Source organism: Nothobranchius furzeri, chromosome 2 (assembly GCF_043380555.1).
Source record: "Nothobranchius furzeri strain GRZ-AD chromosome 2, NfurGRZ-RIMD1, whole genome shotgun sequence".
Taxonomy (NCBI): domain Eukaryota; kingdom Metazoa; phylum Chordata; class Actinopteri; order Cyprinodontiformes; family Nothobranchiidae; genus Nothobranchius; species Nothobranchius furzeri.
Genome location: NC_091742.1, coordinates 89,269,116 through 89,290,280, shown reverse-complemented (window position 1 = coordinate 89,290,280; position 21,165 = coordinate 89,269,116). Strand labels below are relative to the sequence as shown.

At 41.7% G+C, this 21,165-nt stretch overlaps 2 protein-coding genes across 2 annotated transcripts; both read left to right on the top strand.

The window, feature by feature from the left end:
• Window positions 1-140: 140 nt before the first annotated feature.
• LOC139066160 (gastrula zinc finger protein XlCGF57.1-like) lies at window positions 141-7,593 on the top strand. Its single transcript, XM_070548267.1, has 4 exons — window positions 141-861; window positions 958-1,120; window positions 1,252-1,354; window positions 4,922-7,593. Exons 3-4 carry the CDS (start codon window positions 1,345-1,347, stop codon window positions 6,541-6,543), a joined length of 1,632 nt encoding a protein of 543 aa, XP_070404368.1. The 5' UTR covers window positions 141-861; window positions 958-1,120; window positions 1,252-1,344; the 3' UTR covers window positions 6,544-7,593.
• A 249-nt stretch (window positions 7,594-7,842) lies between these two features.
• Window positions 7,843-15,396, top strand: LOC129165078 (zinc finger protein 678). The gene is given in 3 exon segments (XM_054747332.2): window positions 7,843-8,507; window positions 8,898-9,000; window positions 12,383-15,396. Coding segments are annotated over 2 exon segments (1,794 nt in total). The 5' UTR covers window positions 7,843-8,507; window positions 8,898-8,990; the 3' UTR covers window positions 14,167-15,396.
• Window positions 15,397-21,165: the final 5,769 nt, after the last annotated feature.

The window sequence follows — 21,165 nt, the reverse complement described above, 5'->3', positions numbered from 1 at the left end:
TGACCACTGTGATTTTCAAGGACAGCTCAAAGGACTCATTGAATGAACAAGTTGGCAACATGTTGCAACATCTCTTTTTCCATTCTTCAAGAAGAACCTCTTTTAGAGCCTGGATGCTGGATAGAGAGTACATATATATATATGCTGGATTTTATTTTTTTTACTCACAAATCATGAACTATGTTTTTGGTGTAAACTAATCTAGGTTTCAAGAGCCTAGGTTTTGTGGTTTTATGATGAAAGATTATAGATGTAACAGAAGTGAAAAAATTGGTAAGATTTGCCCTTTCCTAATCAGAAACCAGAAATGGGAACCAACTTCAGCTTTGTCAGAGAGACAAACAGATAAACACCAGCAAAAATATAACCTCCTTGGCAGATTTAATTTGGGATTTTCATCCTTCCATCCATTGTCTGACACTTGTCCAGTGCCGGGTTGCGAGGGCAGTAGCTTAAGCAGAGAGGGCCAAGATGGCGTTGGTGGGAACCCCCTTTTTTGTTTCAGAATTGTACAGTATAAGAGAAATGGGCGGGCTATGTCCAGAGATATAGCCGATCCTAACACACAGATCGGTGTTTTTGCAGAGACGGATTTGAGTCCAGTAGGGGGCGGTAATGAGCCTTTACGCTGGTTGATCACTGCCAAGAGCTTTAACAGAGAAAGGAAAACGGAAGCTATTAGCAAAGGTAGCTTCTTGTTGTTTTGGTGTTCACTTCAGTCTCTGGGAGAGTTGATCAGCTAAAGCGACTAACTGCTGCTGCTTTCTTCTCCTCCTCAACAACTTGGTGGAGTTCTTTCCAGGACCGGAGAAGATATTCTGCGGTCTTCGTGACAATCGGAGCTCCAGAATCAGGTTGTGGGTGAGAAAAGCTTTTCTCTAGACTTCCTGCCCTCTGGATCTGCTGCTGTTCCTTTGGCCTCTCTGAGAAACGCGCTCGTTTTGCTGCTTTCATCAGATTGAAGAGGTTCCCTCTACCAGACTCGCTCATCTGAGTTGGTCATGATGCAGGATCGCTGCTCGCTCTCTGATCCATCCTGCTCACACTCTCCGACGGAAAAGCCCCGAATCTGAATGTGACTCTGGAGGAAAAAGCGGTTAGCTCTACTCCGTGAACTCAGGTGAGCAAAGGTCCTCTTTTCCAGACTGGATCTGTCCTCAGCTGATCAGAACCAAAGCGTTGGATCTTTAATCTCCTGCGTTGTTCTGAAGCAGCATCTTAATCAGCTCTCCTGCTTTGTTTCTATTGCAGCTGTTAGCTAAACACGGCTAAAGAAAACCTGCTACCACTTCAGGATCTGGGACTGATTCATCGTGTGTTCTTCACCACCTGGACCTGGACAGCATGGACACAGGTACTGATGTGTGTGTGTCAGGGCCAGATTAACACTTTGTTGTACCCTGGGCAACAATATTCAAGGGCTCCATCATCACGACCCAAGGATCACCATAATATGGTCACATACAGAATATATTACTGTAATATGCAGTAAATATACTCAATACTTGAATGCCTGACATCACGTAACCCGCTCAGGGTAACCTTTGACCCACCTCGTGTGGACTGACCAATGAGGAGAGGGTCTTAACTTGAGGCCCTCTCTTCATTGGTCAGTCTGCATGAGACTGACTCTCAACTGACGTTCAAAGTCATAGGCAGCGAAGCGTCTCTGTGCAGCGCAAAAGCTCGGGTGGACAGTTTGTTTAACAGGGTGATCATATTTCCATTTCCAAACAAGAGGACAGGGGATCTGTGCCTATGACGTCACACTATGGCAACGCGCCACACAACGCTGGGACCCATTTTTTGTAAGAACTAAATTAATATCAGATTCTGCCAATAAGAGGGCTCTAAAACAATTCATATGCAAATATTTAGCATATTTATTGCAAAATCTCATTTTTTCTGCTTTAGTGCTGCAACAAGGTTTTATTAATAATAAATTATTATACCTTTTGTTTTACTACGGCATCGGTACGCTTCCTGTGCACAGAATATTAAGGATGCTTGTTTCAGCTGTGAGATTAGACGATAGAATCAATGAAAAAATAATTTGTCACACACTCCATGGAAACTTTCAGAGAATCCACAAATAGTGGCTTTCAAATGGTTTTGTTACTTTTAGCAAGTTTAGAAAAGCAGCAGATGAGACGGCATGTCTGATAATTTAGTTTTTCATTTTGTGGCAAGGTGGATAAACAAGGGCCCGGGTGGGATTCGAACCCCAGACTCCCGGGTGAGAGTCATACGCTCTAACCAGTCAGCCAAAGGGACATCCCCTTGGCCAAGTAGCCGGGGCGCATGATCAATCAGGACATTGTGACAGGACACTCACACTGTCACAATCTGATAATATTAGAACATGTCAGTAATGTCTGAGGGGCTTTTACAAACACTGTATAACTAATACTACTGGAGAGGGTATGAATTACACAGAGGCTTCTGGGGAGCCCAGTTATGGGGGGGGGGTCATTTTGCCTTGGCCCCCAAAATGTCTTGAAACGGCCCTGGGTGTGTGACTGAGTTTTGAAGGTGATCTGAATTGTATCAGATGTACAAATATTACTTGTGTAGAACTCATTGTTTTTATACAGGTAAAAACGTGTAGTGGAGATAAATCTACCTACATTTTACTTTTCAACACTTTGTTTTGTTTTCTTGGTGGATACCTAGGCTGAGGGGGTTCAGCTTTTATTCTGACAGGAACCGTTGCAGCAGTTGGAACAGCAACATATTTTATCCAGCTTGTTGTTGGTTCTTTTGGTTGAAGAGGAAAGTTACGGATTGGCCACTGCAACAACTTCTCTAGAACGCTTTGAACTGGCGTTGGAGATGACGTGACATAGTTTTATACTTCGGATGTTATGGTTTATGGTCGAATGAAAAGTTGAAAGACTTACCAAACACCATAAAAACCACGCCTTCGTCAGATCTGGCAGATTCTGATTGGATCAGTGAAAGTAATGTGTCATGTCTTTTAACGCTACATGAGATCAGTCCTATTGGAACATTTAAAGTCATAGTACCTTTATATTCAATAGGATAATAATAAAGTAATTAATATTTTGATTTCACAGATCGGTCACATCTTATTTATTGACTAACACTTTGCTTGATTAGCTTGTTAAACTTGAGTTCTTTGATTATTTAAAAGAAAAGAGTCCATTCTTCATTCTTCTGTTGAGCTGAAAACAAGCAGGTTAGAAGCAAATGCATGAGACCTTGAGGCCATATCTCATGCAGACTAGTTCTGTGCAGAGGAGGGGGAAAACAGTCATTTCATTCTGTTACAGCTCCATGGTTGTTTAAAGTGGTTGCAGTAACCAAATTTTACCACAGGTTGCCATTTTTACTTAATTTCTACTAGTGTTGTCAAAAAAATCGATACCTAGATATAAATCGATACTAAAAGTGGTATCTAAATTAGATATTCCATCCCTGTGGTATCGATATTATGGACTATTATACACAGCCTTCTTCAAGTACACCAACACGCACGACAGCCAGATGCCGTAAAGCAGCCTCCGCCTCCCAGACAAACAGAAGAAGAAGACGCCGCATGGCTACATTGCAGTTTCCCACGCGAGTTGTCTCCGATCCAAGTTTTGTCTGCCAAATAAATAAACAAAAACAGCGAATTTGGGAGGCGCTTCACAGCCCAACTTAATTAGCATACCAAGTCCGACACGTAGTTGTATTCACGCTTATGTGCTTAAAGGAAACTCCCGTTTATTGCAACCCGGACTTAATTTCTAGCATGCAGTACGTTTGTTTACTCACGCTGACAATTTTGGTGCTACTTGGATTCCCCGGGGTATTTACTGTAGATCCATCGGCGAATCGCCATCAGCGTATATCCATATAACGGGTGCGGACGGGCACCCATGGTGCAGCCTCGAAATAAGACATTATCTGCACCAAAACATTTCAATGTCGAAAGGTTTTCTTAGGAATCATTAACATGATTCCCCTGTTTGTTTGGAGCGGGTCTGGGATTTCTAGGTGTAAACAGACTAGCTGCGGCTAATTAACCAGCGCTTTTAATGAAGTCACTGCCGTGCGCCAATCTGTTTTTATTAAGATTACCGGTAGATGTACCTTTGTCCTACTGTGGAGAAATTCGTTTCTCCCTTTATTGACCAACAGAGTTGTTCAAAAGTACAGAACAAAACATATGGCATTACTGCTTATGACAAAAATGCACCTTAAACAGAGTTTAAGCAGCAAAACATCACTCTGCAAATAGTGTATGTATAGTGAGACAATTCATGATTTAAAGTGTTAACTTTCGCCAGTTTTTGTATGCATGTTTTAAAAAATGCTGATACTTGAAAGGTTTAAGCACTTTACACACTTAATTCTTAAAATTTAATTTTTGCAATATAAATTGAGGAATGTTATTTTTTGAATAAACTTGTTCAATAAATTGGTGTTTTTAAAAAGTATCGAAATCGAGTATCGAGGTTTTTCCAGTATCGAATTGAGTTTGAAATTTTAGTATCGTGACAACCCTAATTTCTACATAACGCATCATTAACGGAAATTAACTGGTTAACTATGTACTTCCCCACCATCAAATCCATCAAACCGTCCTCTGTTCTCAGTGAACTGCTGTCTGTCCTCTGCTAGCAGAGCTGTGTGTGTGTGTGTGTGTGCGAGCGAGCTGTTGTTAAGCGTTTGCACTACTTATACAGCATAAGGATGAAGCCATCCTTAAACTGACCAAAAAGTAACTGTTATCTTGAGTACATTTTATTTAAGATATTTTTTACTTTTACTTGAGTTCAAATGTAAGCAAATACCTTTTGTTGTACTTGAGAAAAAAAACATTAAATAATTGGTACTTTTAATAGGTAGAAAATTTCAGTACGCTTTCCTCTCCTCTGGTAATTCACATAATGTGTTTCTGTGTTTCCTACAGATGTCCATCAGGTGGTGCTGGTTAAAAAAGAAGTTCTTGATGAACAGAGTGCTGGTGTGGACCAGCAGAACCCAAAACACCTCCATATGAAGGAGGAACAGGAGGAACTCTGGACCAGTGTGGAAGGAGAATATCTCCATTTGAAGGAGGAGACTGATGCTGCCAGGTTTCGGTTCACTGATATTTCTATAAAGAGTGAAGATGATGAAGAGAAACCTCTGTTTTCACAGCTTCATCAGCAGCAAATAGAAGACAGAAATGTTCCAACCACCAGTTCTGCTGACCAGATGACAGCAGACACTGGTGGAGGAGCAGAAACTAGCAGGAACCCAGACCTGAACCCTCATGAACAGATATCCGATTCTTCAGAGACTGAAGTTAGTGGAGATGATGAAGATGATGATGTGAATCTAAACTCTGAGCTGTCAGACTTTGGGGCTGGAACTGGAGATGGAGACGATGACTGGAATGAGAGCAGATCTTCTGTGTCAGATGTTAAGACGATTAACAAATCTTTTAGCTGTCCTGAGTGTGGTGAACAATTTCTCCACAAATGGTCTCTCCAGAAACATGTGAGCGTGACAAGTCATTCAGCAATAAGGTCTTTAGACTGTTTGGTTAAAAAGAAGTGTGTTGGAGCGACACAACAAGTAGAATCATGCAAGAAAGTCCAGACAAAAGTAAAATCTTTTAGCTGTGATTTGTGTGGACAAGGATTTAGCCAGAAGTCAACTTTAAACAGACACACGAGAGTCCACTCTGGACAGAAACCTTTTGCCTGTGAGTTCTGTGGAAAAAGATTTAGCCAAAAGACAAGTTTAAACTATCATACAAGAGTCCACACAGGACAGAAACCTTTTGCCTGTGAGCTCTGTGGACAAAGGTTCAGCCAAAAGACAATTTTAAACATACATATGAGAGTCCACACAGGACAGAAACCTTTTGCCTGTGAGTTCTGTGGAAAAAGATTTAGCCAAAAGACGCATTTAAACTATCATATAAGAGTACACACAGGACAGAAACCTTTTGCCTGTGAGCTCTGTGGACAAAGGTTCAGCCGAAAGGCAAGTTTAAACATACATATGAGAGTCCACACAGGACAGAAACCTTTTGCCTGTGAGCTCTGTGGACAAAGATTTAGCCATAAGACAACTTTAACCTATCACACAAGAGTCCACACAGGACAAAAACCTTTCGCTTGTGAGCTCTGTGGGCAGAGATTCAGTGGAAAGACAAGTTTAAATAGTCACACGACAATCCACACAGGACAGAAACCTTTTGCTTGTGAGCTCTGTGGGCAGATATTTAACCGAAAGACTAGTTTAAATCGTCACATGAGCATCCACACAAGACATAAACTTTTTACTTGTGAACATTGTGGAAAAATATTTAGCCAAAAGCCACAGTTAAACAGACACATGACAGTCCATACAGGACAGAAGCCCTTAGCTTGTGAGCTCTGTGGACAAAGATTTTACCATAAGACGGATGTAAACAGACACATGATCGTTCACACAGGACAGAAACCTATTGCTTGTGAGCTCTGTGGACAGAGATTTAGCCAAAAGACAAATTTAAACAGACATATGAGAGTCCACACAGAACACAAGGAACATATTTAACTACAAGTGCTCTCAATTTTTTATGTCTTGCAACCCTCGGTAACTGTCCTTTAATCTAGATCAGGACCTGTGTGTGTGGACATAGCTCAATGAACTAAAAACAAGATAAAAAAAAAGTGCTCACAGAACCTCTGTGCCATCCTGGATTATTGCAAACAACGAGCTGAGCTCGCGAGCAGCAGCAGGAAGATTTATTTTGGTAAGCTATCGGTTAAGTATTTTCTGGAGTTAAATCATTATGTCCATGCAGCTATAAATTTGGCAGCACATTATTTATTTATCTGTATATTACTGAATTATATTGGGACAGTATGATGGAGCTAAGACCGGCTGAGAACATGTCAGCTTAGGGTTCCCGGTGGGAGCCCTACAAGCACAGAAATGAAATATTTAAAAGTAAAAAAACTACTGATTTGGTTTTGAAGGTGAACAGGATCCAAATCAGGTTGCGCCTCTTCTGAGTCAAAAGTTCCAAAACATGTCTGCACCTGCGGTATCCAGCTAGCGGGGTCGGAGTTCAGTCAAACTTCACCGGTAATCCAAAATCTGTTCTCGTCACCGTGTACCAGAGAAAACAGCAAATCTGATCGACCAGCAGAGGCTTCAGAAGCTACATCTGACTGACTGACTGATTGACTGACACATTGTTCTCTGCTATAACACTAATTCAGAACCAGAACAGAGTACAGGGTTTCTTTCAGTTGCTGATTCTGCAGACTTCCTTGTGAAACAACACCAGATGCCCAGGGCTTACACCGGAAGCTAGTTTCTGTTTTTCCTGCGCCAGTCAAAAACATCAAATTTTCTTAAAATTCCAGCCGTGAAAATCCAAAAACCATTTTCATCTGAGGTTTTAATACTTATTTACAGATGCCATTCAAATGAATTTAGCCTCTGGCCGATATCTTTAACTTTGTTTCTTTTTCATTTTTAAATTGTATTTTCTCCCATGTTGATTTTAATGTTCTTGCTATTCTTACTAAGATACTACATTAAATTGCCTCTGCGTATCAAATGTGCAATATAAATAAAGCTACCTTGCGTTGTCTAGTGTTTTGTATGACCACTGTGATTTTCAAGGACAGCTCAAAGGACTCATTGAATGAACAAGTTGGCAACATCTCTTTTTCCATTCTTCAAGAAGAACCTCTTTTAGAGCCTGGATGCTGGATAGAGAGTACATATATATATATACATATATATATATATATATATATATATATATATATATATATATATATATATGCTGGATTTTATTTTTTTTTACTCACAAATCATGAACTATGTTTTTGGTGTAAACTAATCTAGGTTTCAAGAGCCTAGGTTTTGTGGTTTTATGATGAAAGATTATAGATGTAACAGAAGTGAAAAAATTGGTAAGATTTGCCCTTTCCTAATCAGAAACCAGAAATGGGAACCAACTTCAGCTTTGTCAGAGAGACAAACAGATAAACACCAGCAAAAATATAACCTCCTTGGCAGATTTAATTTGGGATTTTCATCCTTCCATCCATTGTCTGACACTTGTCCAGTGCTGGGTTGCGAGGGTAGTAGCCTAAGCAGAGAGGGCCAAGATGGCGTTGGTGGGAACCCCCTTTTTTGTTTCAGAATTGTACAGTATAAGAGAAATGGGCGGGCTATGTCCAGAGATATATCCGATCCTAACACACAGATCAGTGTTTTTGCAGAGACGGATTTGAGTCCAGTAGGGGGCGGTAATGAGCCTTTACGCTGGTTGATCACTGCCAAGAGCTTTAACAGAGAAAGGAAAACGGAAGCTATTAGCAAAGGTAGCTTCTTCTTGTTTTGGTGTTCACTTCAGTCTCTGGGAGAGTTGATCAGCTAAAGCGACTAACTGCTGCTGCTTTCTTCTCCTCCTCAACAACTTGGTGGAGTTCTTTCCAGAACCGGAGAAGATATTCTGCGGTCTTCGTGACAATCGGAGCTCCAGAATCAGGTTGTGGGTGAGAAAAGCTTTTCTCTAGACTTCCTGCCCTCTGGATCTGCTGCTGTTCCTTTGGCCTCTCTGAGAAACGCGCTCGTTTTGCTGCTTTCATCAGATTGAAGAGGTTCCCTCTACCAGACTCGCTCATCTGAGTTGGTCATGATGCAGGATCGCTGCTCGCTCTCTGATCCATCCTGCTCACACTCTCCGACGGAAAAGCCCCGAATCTGAATGTGACTCTGGAGGAAAAAGCGGTTAGCTCTACTCCGTGAACTCAGGTGAGCAAAGGTCCTCTTTTCCAGACTGGATCTGTCCTCAGCTGATCAGAACCAAAGCGTTGGATCTTTAATCTCCTGCGTTGTTCTGAAGCAGCATCTTAATCAGCTCTCCTGCTTTGTTTCTATTGCAGCTGTTAGCTAAACACGGCTAAAGAAAACCTGCTACCACTTCAGGATCTGGGACTGATTCATCGTGTGTTCTTCACCACCTGGACCTGGACAGCATGGACACAGGTACTGATGTGTGTGTGTCAGGGCCAGATTAACACTTTGTTGTACCCTGGGCAACAATATTCAAGGGCCCCATCATCACGACCCAAGGATCACCATAATATGGTCACATACAGAATATATTACTGTAATATGCAGTAAATATACTCAATACTTGAATGCCTGACATCACGTAACCCGCTCAGGGTAACCTTTGACCCACCTCGTGTGGACTGACCAATGAGGAGAGGGTCTTAACTTGAGGCCCTCTCTTCATTGGTCAGTCTGCATGAGACTGACTCTCAACTGACGTTCAGTCATAGGCAGCGAAGCGTCTCTGTGCAGCGCAAAAGCGCGGGTGGACAGTTTGTTTAACAGGGTGATCATATTTCCATTTCCAAACAAGAGGACAGGGGATCTGTGCCTATGACGTCACACTATGGCAACGCCACACAACGCTGGGACCCATTTTTTGTAAGAACTAAATTAATATCAGATTCTGCCAATAAAAGGGCTCTAAAACAATTCATATGCAAATATTTAGCATATTTATTGCAAAATCTCATTTTTTCTGCTTTAGTGCTGCAACAAGGTTTTATTAATAATAAATTATTATACCTTTTGTTTTACTACGGCATCGGTAAGCTTCCTGTGCACAGATTATTAAGGGTGCTTGTTTCAGCTGTGAGATTAGACGATAGAATCAATGAAAAAATAAGTTGTCACACACTCCATAGAAACTTTCAGAGAATCCACAAATAGTGGCTTTCAAATGGTTTTGTTACTTTTTACAAGTTTAGAAAAGCAGCAGATGAGACAGCATGTCTGATCATTTAGTTTTTCATCTGATAATATTAGAACATGTCAGTAATGTCTGAGGGGCTTTTACAAACACTGTATAACTAATACTACTGGAGAGGGTATGAATTACACAGAGGCTTCTGGGGAGCCCAATTATTGGGGGGGGGGGGGGGTCATTTTGCCTTGGCCCCCAAAATGTCTTGAAACGGCCCTGGGTGTGTGACTGAGTTTTGAAGGTGATCTGAATTATATCAGATGTATAAATATTACATGTGTGTAACATTGTTTTATACAGGTAAAAACGTGTAGTGGAGATAAATCTACCCACATTTTACTTTTCAACACTTTGTTTTGTTTTCTTGGTGGATACCTAGGCTGAGGGGGTTCAGCTTTTATTCTGACAGGAACCGTTGCAGCAGTTGGAACAGCAACGAATTTTCCAGCTTGTCGTTGGATCTTTTGGTTGAAGAGGAAAGTTACAGATTGGCCACTCCGACAACTTCTCTAGAACGCTTTGAACTGGCGTTGGAGATGACGTGGCATAGTTTTATACTTCGGATGTTATGGTTTATGGTCGAATGAAAAGTTGAAAGACTTACCAAACACCATAAAAACCACGCCTTCGTCAGATCTGGCAGATTCTGATTGGATCAGTGAAAGTAATGTGTCATGTCTTTTAACGCTACATGAGATCAGTCCTATTGGAACATTTAAAGTCATAGTACCTTTATATTCAATAGGATAATAATAAAGTAATTAATATTTTGATTTCACAGATCGGTCACATCTTATTTATTGACTAACACTTTGCTTGATTAGCTTGTTAAACTTGAGTTCTTTGATTATTTAAAAGAAGAGTCCATTCTTCATTCTTCTGTTGAGCTGAAAACAAGCAGGTTAGAAGCAAATGCATGAGACCTTGAGGCCATATCTCATGCAGACTAGTTCTGTGCAGAGGAGGGGGAAAACAGTCATTTCATTCTGTTACAGCTCCATGGTTGTTTAAAGTGGTTGCAGTAACCAAGTTTTACCACAGGTTGCCATTTTTACTTAATTTCTACTAGTGTTGTCAAAAAAATCGATACCTAGATATAAATCGATACTAAAAGTGGTATCTAAATTAGATATTCCATCCCTGTGATATCGATATTATGGACTGTTATACACAGCCTTCTTCAAGTACACCGACACGCACGACAGCCAGATGCCGTAAAGCAGCCTCCGCCTCCCAGACAAACAGAAGAAGAAGACGCCGCATGGCTACATTGCAGTTTCCCACGCGAGTTGTCTCCGATCCAAGTTTTGTCTGCCAAATAAATAAACAAAAACAGCGAATTTGGGAGGCGCTTCACAGCCCAACTTAATTAGCATACCAAGTCCGACACGTAGTTGTATATTAACGCTTATGTGCTTAAAGGAAAACTCCCGTTTATTGCAACCCGGACTTAATTTCTAGCATGCAGTACGTTTGTTTACTCACGCTGACAATTTTGGTGCTACTTGGATTCCCCGGGGTATTTAGATCCATCGGCGAATCGCCATCAGTGTATATCCATATAACGGGTGCGGACGGGCACCCATGGTGCAGCCTCGAAATAAGACATTATCTGCACCAAAACATTTCAATGTCGAAAGGTTTTCTTAGGAATCATTAACATGATTCCCCTGTTTGTTTGGAGCGGGTCTGGGATTTCTAGGTGTAAACAGACTAGCTGCGGCTAATCTAACCGGCGCTTTTAATGAAGTCACTGCCGTGCGCCAATCTGTTTTTATTAAGATTACCGGTAGATGTACCTTTGTCCTACTGTGGAGAAATTCGTTTCTCCCTTTATTGACCAACAGAGTTGTTCAAAAGTACAGAACAAAACATATGGCATTACTGCTTATGACAAAAATGCACCTTAAACAGAGTTTAAGCAGCAAAACATCACTCTGCAAATAGTGTATATATAGTGAGACAATTCATGATTTAAAGTGTTAACTTTCGCCAGTTTTTGTATGCATATTTTAAAAAATGTTGATACTTGAAAGGTTTAAGCACTTTACACACTTAATTCTTAACGTTTAATTTTTGCAATATAAATTGAGGAATGTTATTTTTTGAATAAACTTGTTCAATAAATTGGTGTTTTTAAATAGTATCGAAATCGAGTATCGAGGTTTTTCCAGTATCGAATCGAGTTTGACATTTTAGTATCGTGACAACCCTAATTTCTACATAATGCATCATTAACAGGTTAACTATCTACTTCCCCACCATCAAATCCATCAAACCGTCCTCTGTTCTCCGTGAACTGCTGTCTGTCCTCTGCTAGCAGAGCTGTGTGTGTGTGTGTGTGCGAGCGAGCTGTTGTTAAGCGTTTGCACTACTTATACAGCATAAGGATGAAGCCATCCTTAAACTGACCAAAAAGTAACTGTTATCTTGAGTACATTTTATTTAAGATATTTTTTACTTTTACTTGAGTTCAAATGTAAGCAAATACCTTTTGTTGTACTTGAGAAAAAAAACATTAAATAATTGGTACTTTTAATAGGTAGAAAATTTCAGTACGCTTTCCTCTCCTCTGGTAATTCACATAATGTGTTTCTGTGTTTCCTACAGATGTCCATCAGGTGGTGCTGGTTAAAAAAGAAGTTCTTGATGAACAGAGTGCTGGTGTGGACCAGCAGAACCCAAAACACCTCCATATGAAGGAGGAACAAGAGGAACTCTGGACCAGTGTGGAAGGAGAATATCTCCATTTGAAGGAGGAGACTGATGCTGCCAGGTTTCGGTTCACTGATATTTCTATAAAGAGTGAAGATGATGAAGAGAAACCTCTGTTTTCACAGCTTCATCAGCAGCAAATAGAAGACAGAAATGTTCCAACCACCAGTTCTGCTGACCAGATGACAGCAGACACTGGTGGAGGAGCAGAAACTAGCAGGAACCCAGACCTGAACCCTCATGAACAGATATCCGATTCTTCAGAGACTGAAGTTAGTGGAGATGATGAAGATGATGATGTGAATCTAAACTCTGAGCTGTCAGACTTTGGGGCTGGAACTGGAGATGGAGACGATGACTGGAATGAGAGCAGATCTTCTGTGTCAGATGTTAAGACGATTAACAAATCTTTTAGCTGTCCTGAGTGTGGTGAACAATTTCTCCACAAATGGTCTCTCCAGAAACATGTGAGCGTGACAAGTCATTCAGCAATAAGGTCTTTAGACTGTTTGGTTAAAAAGAAGTGTGTTGGAGCGACACAACAAGTAGAATCATGCAAGAAAGTCCAGACAAAAGTAAAATCTTTTAGCTGTGATTTGTGTGGACAAGGATTTAGCCAGAAGTCAACTTTAAACAGACACACGAGAGTCCACTCTGGACAGAAACCTTTTGCCTGTGAGTTCTGTGAAAAAAGATTTAGCGAAAAGACGCATTTAAACTATCATATAAGAGTCCACACAGGACAGAAACCTTTTGCCTGTGAGCTCTGTGGACAAAGGTTCAGCCGAAAGGAAAGTTTAAACAAACATATGAGAGTCCACACAGGACAGAAACCTTTTGCCTGTGAGTTCTGTGAAAAAAGATTTAGCGAAAAGACGCATTTAAACTATCATATAAGAGTCCACACAGGACAGAAACCTTTTGCCTGTGAGCTCTGTGGACAAAGGTTCAGCCGAAAGGAAAGTTTAAACATACATATGAGAGTCCACACAGGACAGAAACCTTTTGCCTGTTAGTTCTGTGAAAAAAGATTTAGCGAAAAGACGCATTTAAACTATCATATAAGAGTCCACACAGGACAGAAACCTTTTGCCTGTGAGCTCTGTGGACAAAGGTTCAGCAGAAAGACGCATTTAAACATACATATGAGAGTCCACACAGGACAGAAACCTTTTGCCTGTGAGTTCTGTGGTAAAAGATTTAGCCAAAAGACGCATTTAAACCATCATATAAGAGTCCACACAGGACAGAAACCTTTTGCCTGTGAGCTCTGTGGACAAAGGTTCAGCCGAAAGGAAAGTTTAAACATACATATGAGAGTCCACACAGGACAGAAACCTTTTGCCTGTGAGTTCTGTGGACAAAGATTTAGCCATAAGACAACTTTAACCTATCACACAAGAGTCCACACAGGACAAAAACCTTTCGCTTGTGAGCTCTGTGGGCAGAGATTCTGTGGAAAGACAAGTTTAAATAGTCACACGACAATCCACACAGGACAGAAACCTTTTGCTTGTGAGCTCTGTGGGCAGATATTTAACCGAAAGACTAGTTTACATCGTCACATGAGCATCCACACAAGACATAAACTTTTTACTTGTGAACATTGTGGAAAAATATTTAGCCAAAAGCCACAGTTAAACAGACACATGACAGTCCATACAGGACAGAAGCCTTAGCTTGAGAGCTCTGTGGACAAAGATTTTACCATAAGACGGATGTAAACAGACACATGATCGTTCACACAGGACAGAAACCTATTGCTTGTGAGCTCTGTGGACAGAGATTTAGCCAAAAGACAAATTTAAACAGACATATGAGAGTCCACACAGAACACAAGGAAAATATTTAACTACAAGTGCTCTCAATTTTTTATGTCTTGCAACCCTCGTTAACTGTCCTTTAATCTAGATCAGGACCTGTGTGTGTGGACATAGCTCAATGAACAAAAAACAAGATAAAAAAAAAAGTGCTCACAGAACCTCTGTGCCATCCTGGATTATTGCAAACAACGAGCTGAGCTCGCGAGCAGCAGCAGGAAGATTTATTTTGGTAAGCTATCTTAAGTATTTTCTGGAGTTAAATCATTATGTCCATGCAGCTGTAAATTTGGCAGCACATTATTTTTTTATCTGTATATTACTGAATTATATTGGGACAGTATGATGGAGCTAAGACCGGCTGAGAACATGTCAGCTTAGGGTTCCCGGTGGGAGCCCTACAAGCACAGAAATGAAATATTTAAAAGTAAAAAAAAACTACTGATTTGGTTTTGAAGGTGAACAGGATCATCCTCCGTGTCCAAATCAGGTTGCGCGTCTTCTGAGTCAAACGTTCCAAAACATGTCTGCACCTGCGGTATCCAGCTAGCGGGGTCGGAGTTCAGTCAAACTTCACCGGTAATCCAAAATCTGTTCTCGTCACCGTGTACCAGAGAAAACAGCAAATCTGATCGACCAGCAGAGGCTTCAGAAGCTACATCTGACTGACTGACTGACTGATTGACACATTGCTCTCTGCTATAACACTAATTCAGAACAGAGTACAGGGTTTCTTTCAATTGCTGATTCTGCAGACTTCCTTGTGAAACAACACCAGATGCCCAGGGCTTACACCGGAAGCTAGTTTCTGTTTTTCCTGCGCCAGTCAAAAACATCAAATTTTCTTAAAATTCCAGCCGTGAAAGTCCAAAAACCATTTTCATCTGAGGTTTTAATGCTTATTTACAGATGCCATTCAAATGAATTTAGCCTCTGGCCGATATCTTTAACTTTGTTTCTTTTTAATTTCTAAATTGTATTTTCTCCCATGTTGATTTTAATGTTCTTGCTATTCTTACTAAGGTACTACATTGAATTGCCTCTGCGTATGAAATGTGCAATATAAATAAAGCTACCTTGCATTGTCTAGTGTTTTGTATGACCACTGTGATTTTCAAGGACAGCACAAATGACTCATTGAATGAACAAGTTGGCAACATCTCTCTTTTTCCATTCTTCAAGAAGAACCTCTTTTCGAGCCTGGATGCTGGATAGAGAGTACATATATATATATATATATATATATATATATATATATATATATATATATATATATATATATATATATATATATGCTGGATTTTATTTTTTTTACTCACAAATCATGAACTATGTTTTTGGTGCAAACTAATCTAGTCTAGGTTTCAAGAGCCTAGGTTTTGTGGTTTTATAATGAAAGATTGTAGATGTAAAAGGAGTGAAAAAATTGGTAAGATTTGCCCTTTCCTAATCAGAAACCAGAAATGGGAACCAACTTCACCTTTGTCAGAGAGACAAACAGATAAACACCAGCAAAAATATAACCTCCTTGGCAGATTTAATTTGGGATTTTCATCCTTCCATCCATTGTCTGACACTTGTCCAGTGCCGGGTTGCGAGGGCAGTAGCCTAAGCAGAGAGGCCCAGATTTCCCTTTCCCGAGACACTTAGGCCAGCTCCTCCAGGGGAATCCAAAGGTGGCGAGCCGAGAAACATCCCTTCAACGTGTCCTGGATGTTTATGTCTCCTCCCAGTTGGACATCCCCAGGCATCCTAATCAAATGCAAAAGCCAACACGTGCCGAGAACGTAAGATTCGTACACATATAGGGGTATGTGCAAAAGGAAATCGATGGTTAGACAGCAGTATGATGGATGGATCAGGATCCAATCATTAAGAAACTAAAATTCACAGTGATTAGATTAGTCTTTCGCACGATTGTATGTTTCGGAGGTGACTGAAACCATTCATGTATCAACCAAATATGTAATTGCCATTGACATCTGTAGCGGAATATAGTGGGTATATTCTTACACTTTATTAAGGTCTAGAAATTAATCTTACCGTAGAATCAGAAGAGGTTGTTTTTACCACAGGGAGTTTTATTCAAACACTTTGTATTGACTTGGAGACAAGAAAAGAGAAATATGGGACGTTTAAGAATATCAATTTTTATAATTATTCGAAACAATCACCAGGACTAACTCTCTAATGATGGATGAAGATGAATGTGAGCTGAAGTGTTGGTGTGTGTGTGTCAGTTCAGAATCTCCATCTGGGCAGGCGAGTCTGAGTGTCAGATGTTGTTTTGACTAACTAACCACGAGGGACTTCAGGAGCACAGACATGAGACGCCATCTGTGCCGGATCTACGTACCGCTTCGGAGACTCCCGTGTTGGATCAGGAATGCCAGGTCCGCCGGACCTTCCTTTGGTGCTGGAACTGATGGATACAGCGTCTGCAGCACGACAAACCAGTCTACGGATCGAATCCCGGTAGCAACGGCAGATGTCACGTCAAGTAGAGAGTTCAGCTTTTATTTTGAAGGAACCGTTGTCTTGTTGATGAAACGACAGAATTTTCCAGCTTGACAGTTCTCAGCTTAAAGTAGAAAAGCTGGCCAGTCTGTACTTCACTTAGCGATGATGGTTTTGAGAGCTGGTCGAGTACTTGGTTGGAACCAAGTTGAACTACGTTGAAGAGCTTCGTTGGAACTCAGATGGAACTGAACTAAAATGGCGTGGTTCTGTTTTATTAAGATTAGATGTTTATGAATCTTAGCCAATCGGAGTGGACAGATTAAGTAAACACCTCAGAACTCTGCCCCGCAACAGAACAGAAGTTCTGATCGGACGCGTGAACAATGTCATGTGTTTGTCTTATGTGGGTCAGGGTGTCTAGTTCAGTTAGTCATGTGATTCATTAAAACACATAAATCATAACATTGTGATTTCACAGATCAGTCACCTGATTATTATTGACCAACAGTTGTTTTGATTAGCTTTATTAGAAATAAAGTTCTTTGATTAACTAATGAAAAGCATTCTTCGTCCTTCTTCTTTGCTGGAATGTAAACATCAGAAGCAAGCGCACGACCTTGGCAATTTATGCACACTCTCACTGTGTCAAAGGGCAGCTGTTAAGGGCAGAAAATAGCATGTTCATAACGCTACACATCTGAAGAGCATTTTAAGCAAAATGTTTAAAAAATGCTCCAGAATAACATTTACACCACTTTTAAAAGAAGCTAAATAAAAAATTCTGGATTGTTTATTATGTTTTGAACTTTCCATAATGGTCTCAGCTGATAAAACATGATTCAACCATGTGATTGACATGGGTCAGCTTTATCTAGCTGATCTGCATTCATTTGGACATGATGCCCATATAATTTCTTTGGATTTAAGAGTATTTTCTTTATTCTTTGTCAGCAGGCGTGTTTAGAAGTATCAGAAGCTCAAATGTGTACAGTCCACACTTGACTTAAAACGAACTCATGAAATATATTTGCTCATGTTTACAATGTTTAGGTGGTGGTGCGTTAAAAAGTTCAAAGGTCAAACATTTGCTGAGTGGAGAAAACTTTATTTGGGCAAAACATTCAGTCGGATGAAATTAAATCACTGCTGCCCCACAAGGTGCATCATCAGAGCATCACGCCTTGCTCTCCCGCCCACATCTCCTGTGTTTTGTGGCGGTGGGGGTGCAGCCACAGGTTCAGGGTATTCTGTTTCAGTCGTCCACACATTGTCATAATGCTCCCCGTGGCTCTCACACAGATTATGCAGGGCACAGCAGGTCAGAATCATGGAACGCACCAGACTGACACCACAGTCATTCCTTTTCAGCAGGCAACGCCACCTTCCCTTCAGCCTACCAAAGGCATTTTCAACCACCACACGTGCCCGGCTGAACTTCTTGTTGTAAAGAAGTTGCTGCTCTGTCAGTCGCCCAGTGTCTGTGAAGGGTTTCAGCAGCCAGTCTTGCAGCGGGTAAGCAGAGTCACCCAGGATGCAGTGTCTAAAGTCAACGCCAGCAATTTGGATGGAATGGTCAGGGAAGAGATTTCCACGGCTTGCCAAATCCCAGATGGAGGAAAGTCTCAGGACCCTCGCGTCGTGCATGCTCCCTGGAAGCCCTGCAAAAACGTTCCAAAACAGTCCCTTTCCATCAACCACAGCTTGCAAGATGAGTGAGTGCCACCCTTTCCGGTTGAAGTAGACTGTGTGAAAGGTTCTGGGTGCTATCATTGACGTAATTTTCACTTTAGAAGTGGGGGGGACACGGGGGCTGGGGGGTATCTTTACAGTATGTTCTCATGGGAAGCAGGCTTCAACACACATGGTTGTTTTCTGCTTGGTCCTAGAGCTCAACCAGTGTCAATTTAATATAGTGTAATATTGATTTTGGATGGTAAAAAGTGAAGGGGTCAAAACTTGACTTTGGAAAAAGTGGGGGGGACATGTCCCCCCTGTCCCCCCCCAAAATTACGTCCATGGGTGCTATGATGGGGATGTGTGAGCTATCAATAGCACCCACACACTGTGGCAAGCCCCACCTGCTCTCAAAATAGGATGCTATCTCCCGAAATTTCCCCTCATCGGGTAAATGAATCAGCTCTGGCAACAGCAATGCTTCTGCAGCAGCACAAAAGTCCTTCACACACTTGGCAACAGTTGAGATGCCAACACCAAACAGAACACTGATGGGTCTGTAATCTGAACCTGTAGCAAATTTCCACAAAGCAACAGCCACAATCTTCCTCAGAGGCACACACTCGCGGAAGAAAGTGTCTTTTCGCTGCAATGCTGGCCGCAGTTTGTTGCACAGGAACATGAACGTCTCCTCAGACATTCTGAAGTGCTTCAACCACTGCGCTTCCGTGTAACGAGGCACGTAATCATCCCACCAGTCAGAGGATCGGTTGAGTGACCAGATCGCGCGTCTGCGGCTGGAGCCTTCCAAAATAGCCATCTAAAACAAATGAAACGTATTTTATTAACTTGAAGTGTATTAAACACGCACGTCAGCATTGGACTTTTAGCAATTACCAGGATGCGTCGTCTGCGTTGTCGTAATCGCAGCGATGTGTTGTACTGCTTCAGAATGGCTTCCTGCATGGCTCGGCGATGCTTTGCAGATTTAATCCTCCTCTTATCCCTCCTCAGCTTGCGAAGCCGACACCTTTCGGCCTGTCTAGCGCGGAGTCTGGCCCCCAAAACGAGCCACAAGCGCAGAACCATGAAAAATATCACCACGAAGTTCTCCATTGTTCACAATGACTGATACACAGGTGTCAACACAGGGCGGCTTAAATAGTCGCTGATATATGACATCACTGACATCTTAGCGCCAGTTTCTCCCGCCGATTTCTGGGGACCGCCCCCATGCGGATGTGACTTGAGTCACGTCCGCATTCTGGAGCAGGGACGTGAGGAAAGGGAGGAAGCACCCAGGTCGGCCCCAGCCCGGGTCGACCAGGTACAGATGGGAATGGCCCATAATAGAGCCCGTTGGGGAGATTTAGGATATTGTGTAAAATCCTTAGTCTGATTGTTGGGGGCCTGCAGAAATGCAGACACATCATTGTTCTCCACATCTAATGTTGTGTCAACAGTAGCTCAAAAGGTGGAGCCAGTTGTCCAGTAATCAGAAGGTTGCAGTTTCGATCCCACCAGAGAATGCTGCTGTTGTGTCCTTGGGCAAGACAGTCAACACGCCTTGTCTGCTGGTGGTGGTCAGTGGGACCGGTGGCACCAGTGTACAGCAGGCCAGGTCTCGCCTCTGTCACAGAGCAGCTGTGACTTCATAGCTCACCTTCAGAGGCAGACTGAGACAGAACGCAACTGTAGATCTTTCATCCCCTCTGCTGTAAGAGTAGAACTCCTCAGTCTAAGCTGTACCGGCATTATCCTGTTACAAAATAACACCAATGCAATACTCAGCATGGGTTCGATACCGGATTTACATTGCATGTCTGTGTCTCTTGCAGTACGCTGCATTGTGTTTGAACCCAAGTTTTTATTCTCTTAGGTGTTGGTGCTGCTGTAACAAGTGGATTTCCCCACTGTGGGATCAATAAAGACCATTCTATTCTATTCTATTCATCATCACCAGCATGTGTGTGTGTGTGTGTGAATGAGTGGATGACTGATTGTGTTGTGAAGTACGGGGGGGGGGGGTTGTAGAATCCTATGAAAGCTCTATACAAATACAGACTATTTGTCACGAGTTGGTGGAGGAAGTTTAGGACCCAAGATGCAGATACCAGATGAACAAGGCAGGAGGTTGAAGATGAAATAATAATTGTTTAGGAGTAATCCAAGAAGGCAGGGAGCCACAAACCAAAAATCAAAAATCCAAATATCTAAACTGAGAAAATCCAAAACACTAGAGACCTAGAAACACTGGAAACACTAGAAGCTAGAGAGCAAACGAGACGAGACTGACACGAACAATGAACTGACACAAGACTGAGACACAGACAGGGTTTTATACACTGGGGAGGAAGAGAGGGAGATGAGCTGCAGGTGTGTGGGGAGAGAAATCAGGTGAACTCAATTACTAATCAGGGAGAGGAAAACAACATGACCTAAGAGTAAAAAACAAAACCTGAAGACAAGAAGATTAAGGCCTAGTCCACACGTAGCCGTTAAAAAAAAAAACGAATATCCGCCCCTCCAAAAACTTGCATCCACACCACCTCGTTTTAAAAAAAAACTCTGTCCACACGTACCCGGATAAATACGTTGTTAAGGACATGCCAGACCTGTAGGTGGCAGTACTTCCCCCGTTCTTAACCTCGTCCTTCGTCTGTGGTCTTCTGCAAGGAGCAGTAATTCCGCTTGCAAAAACAAACAAGCAAAAAGCGCTTGGAC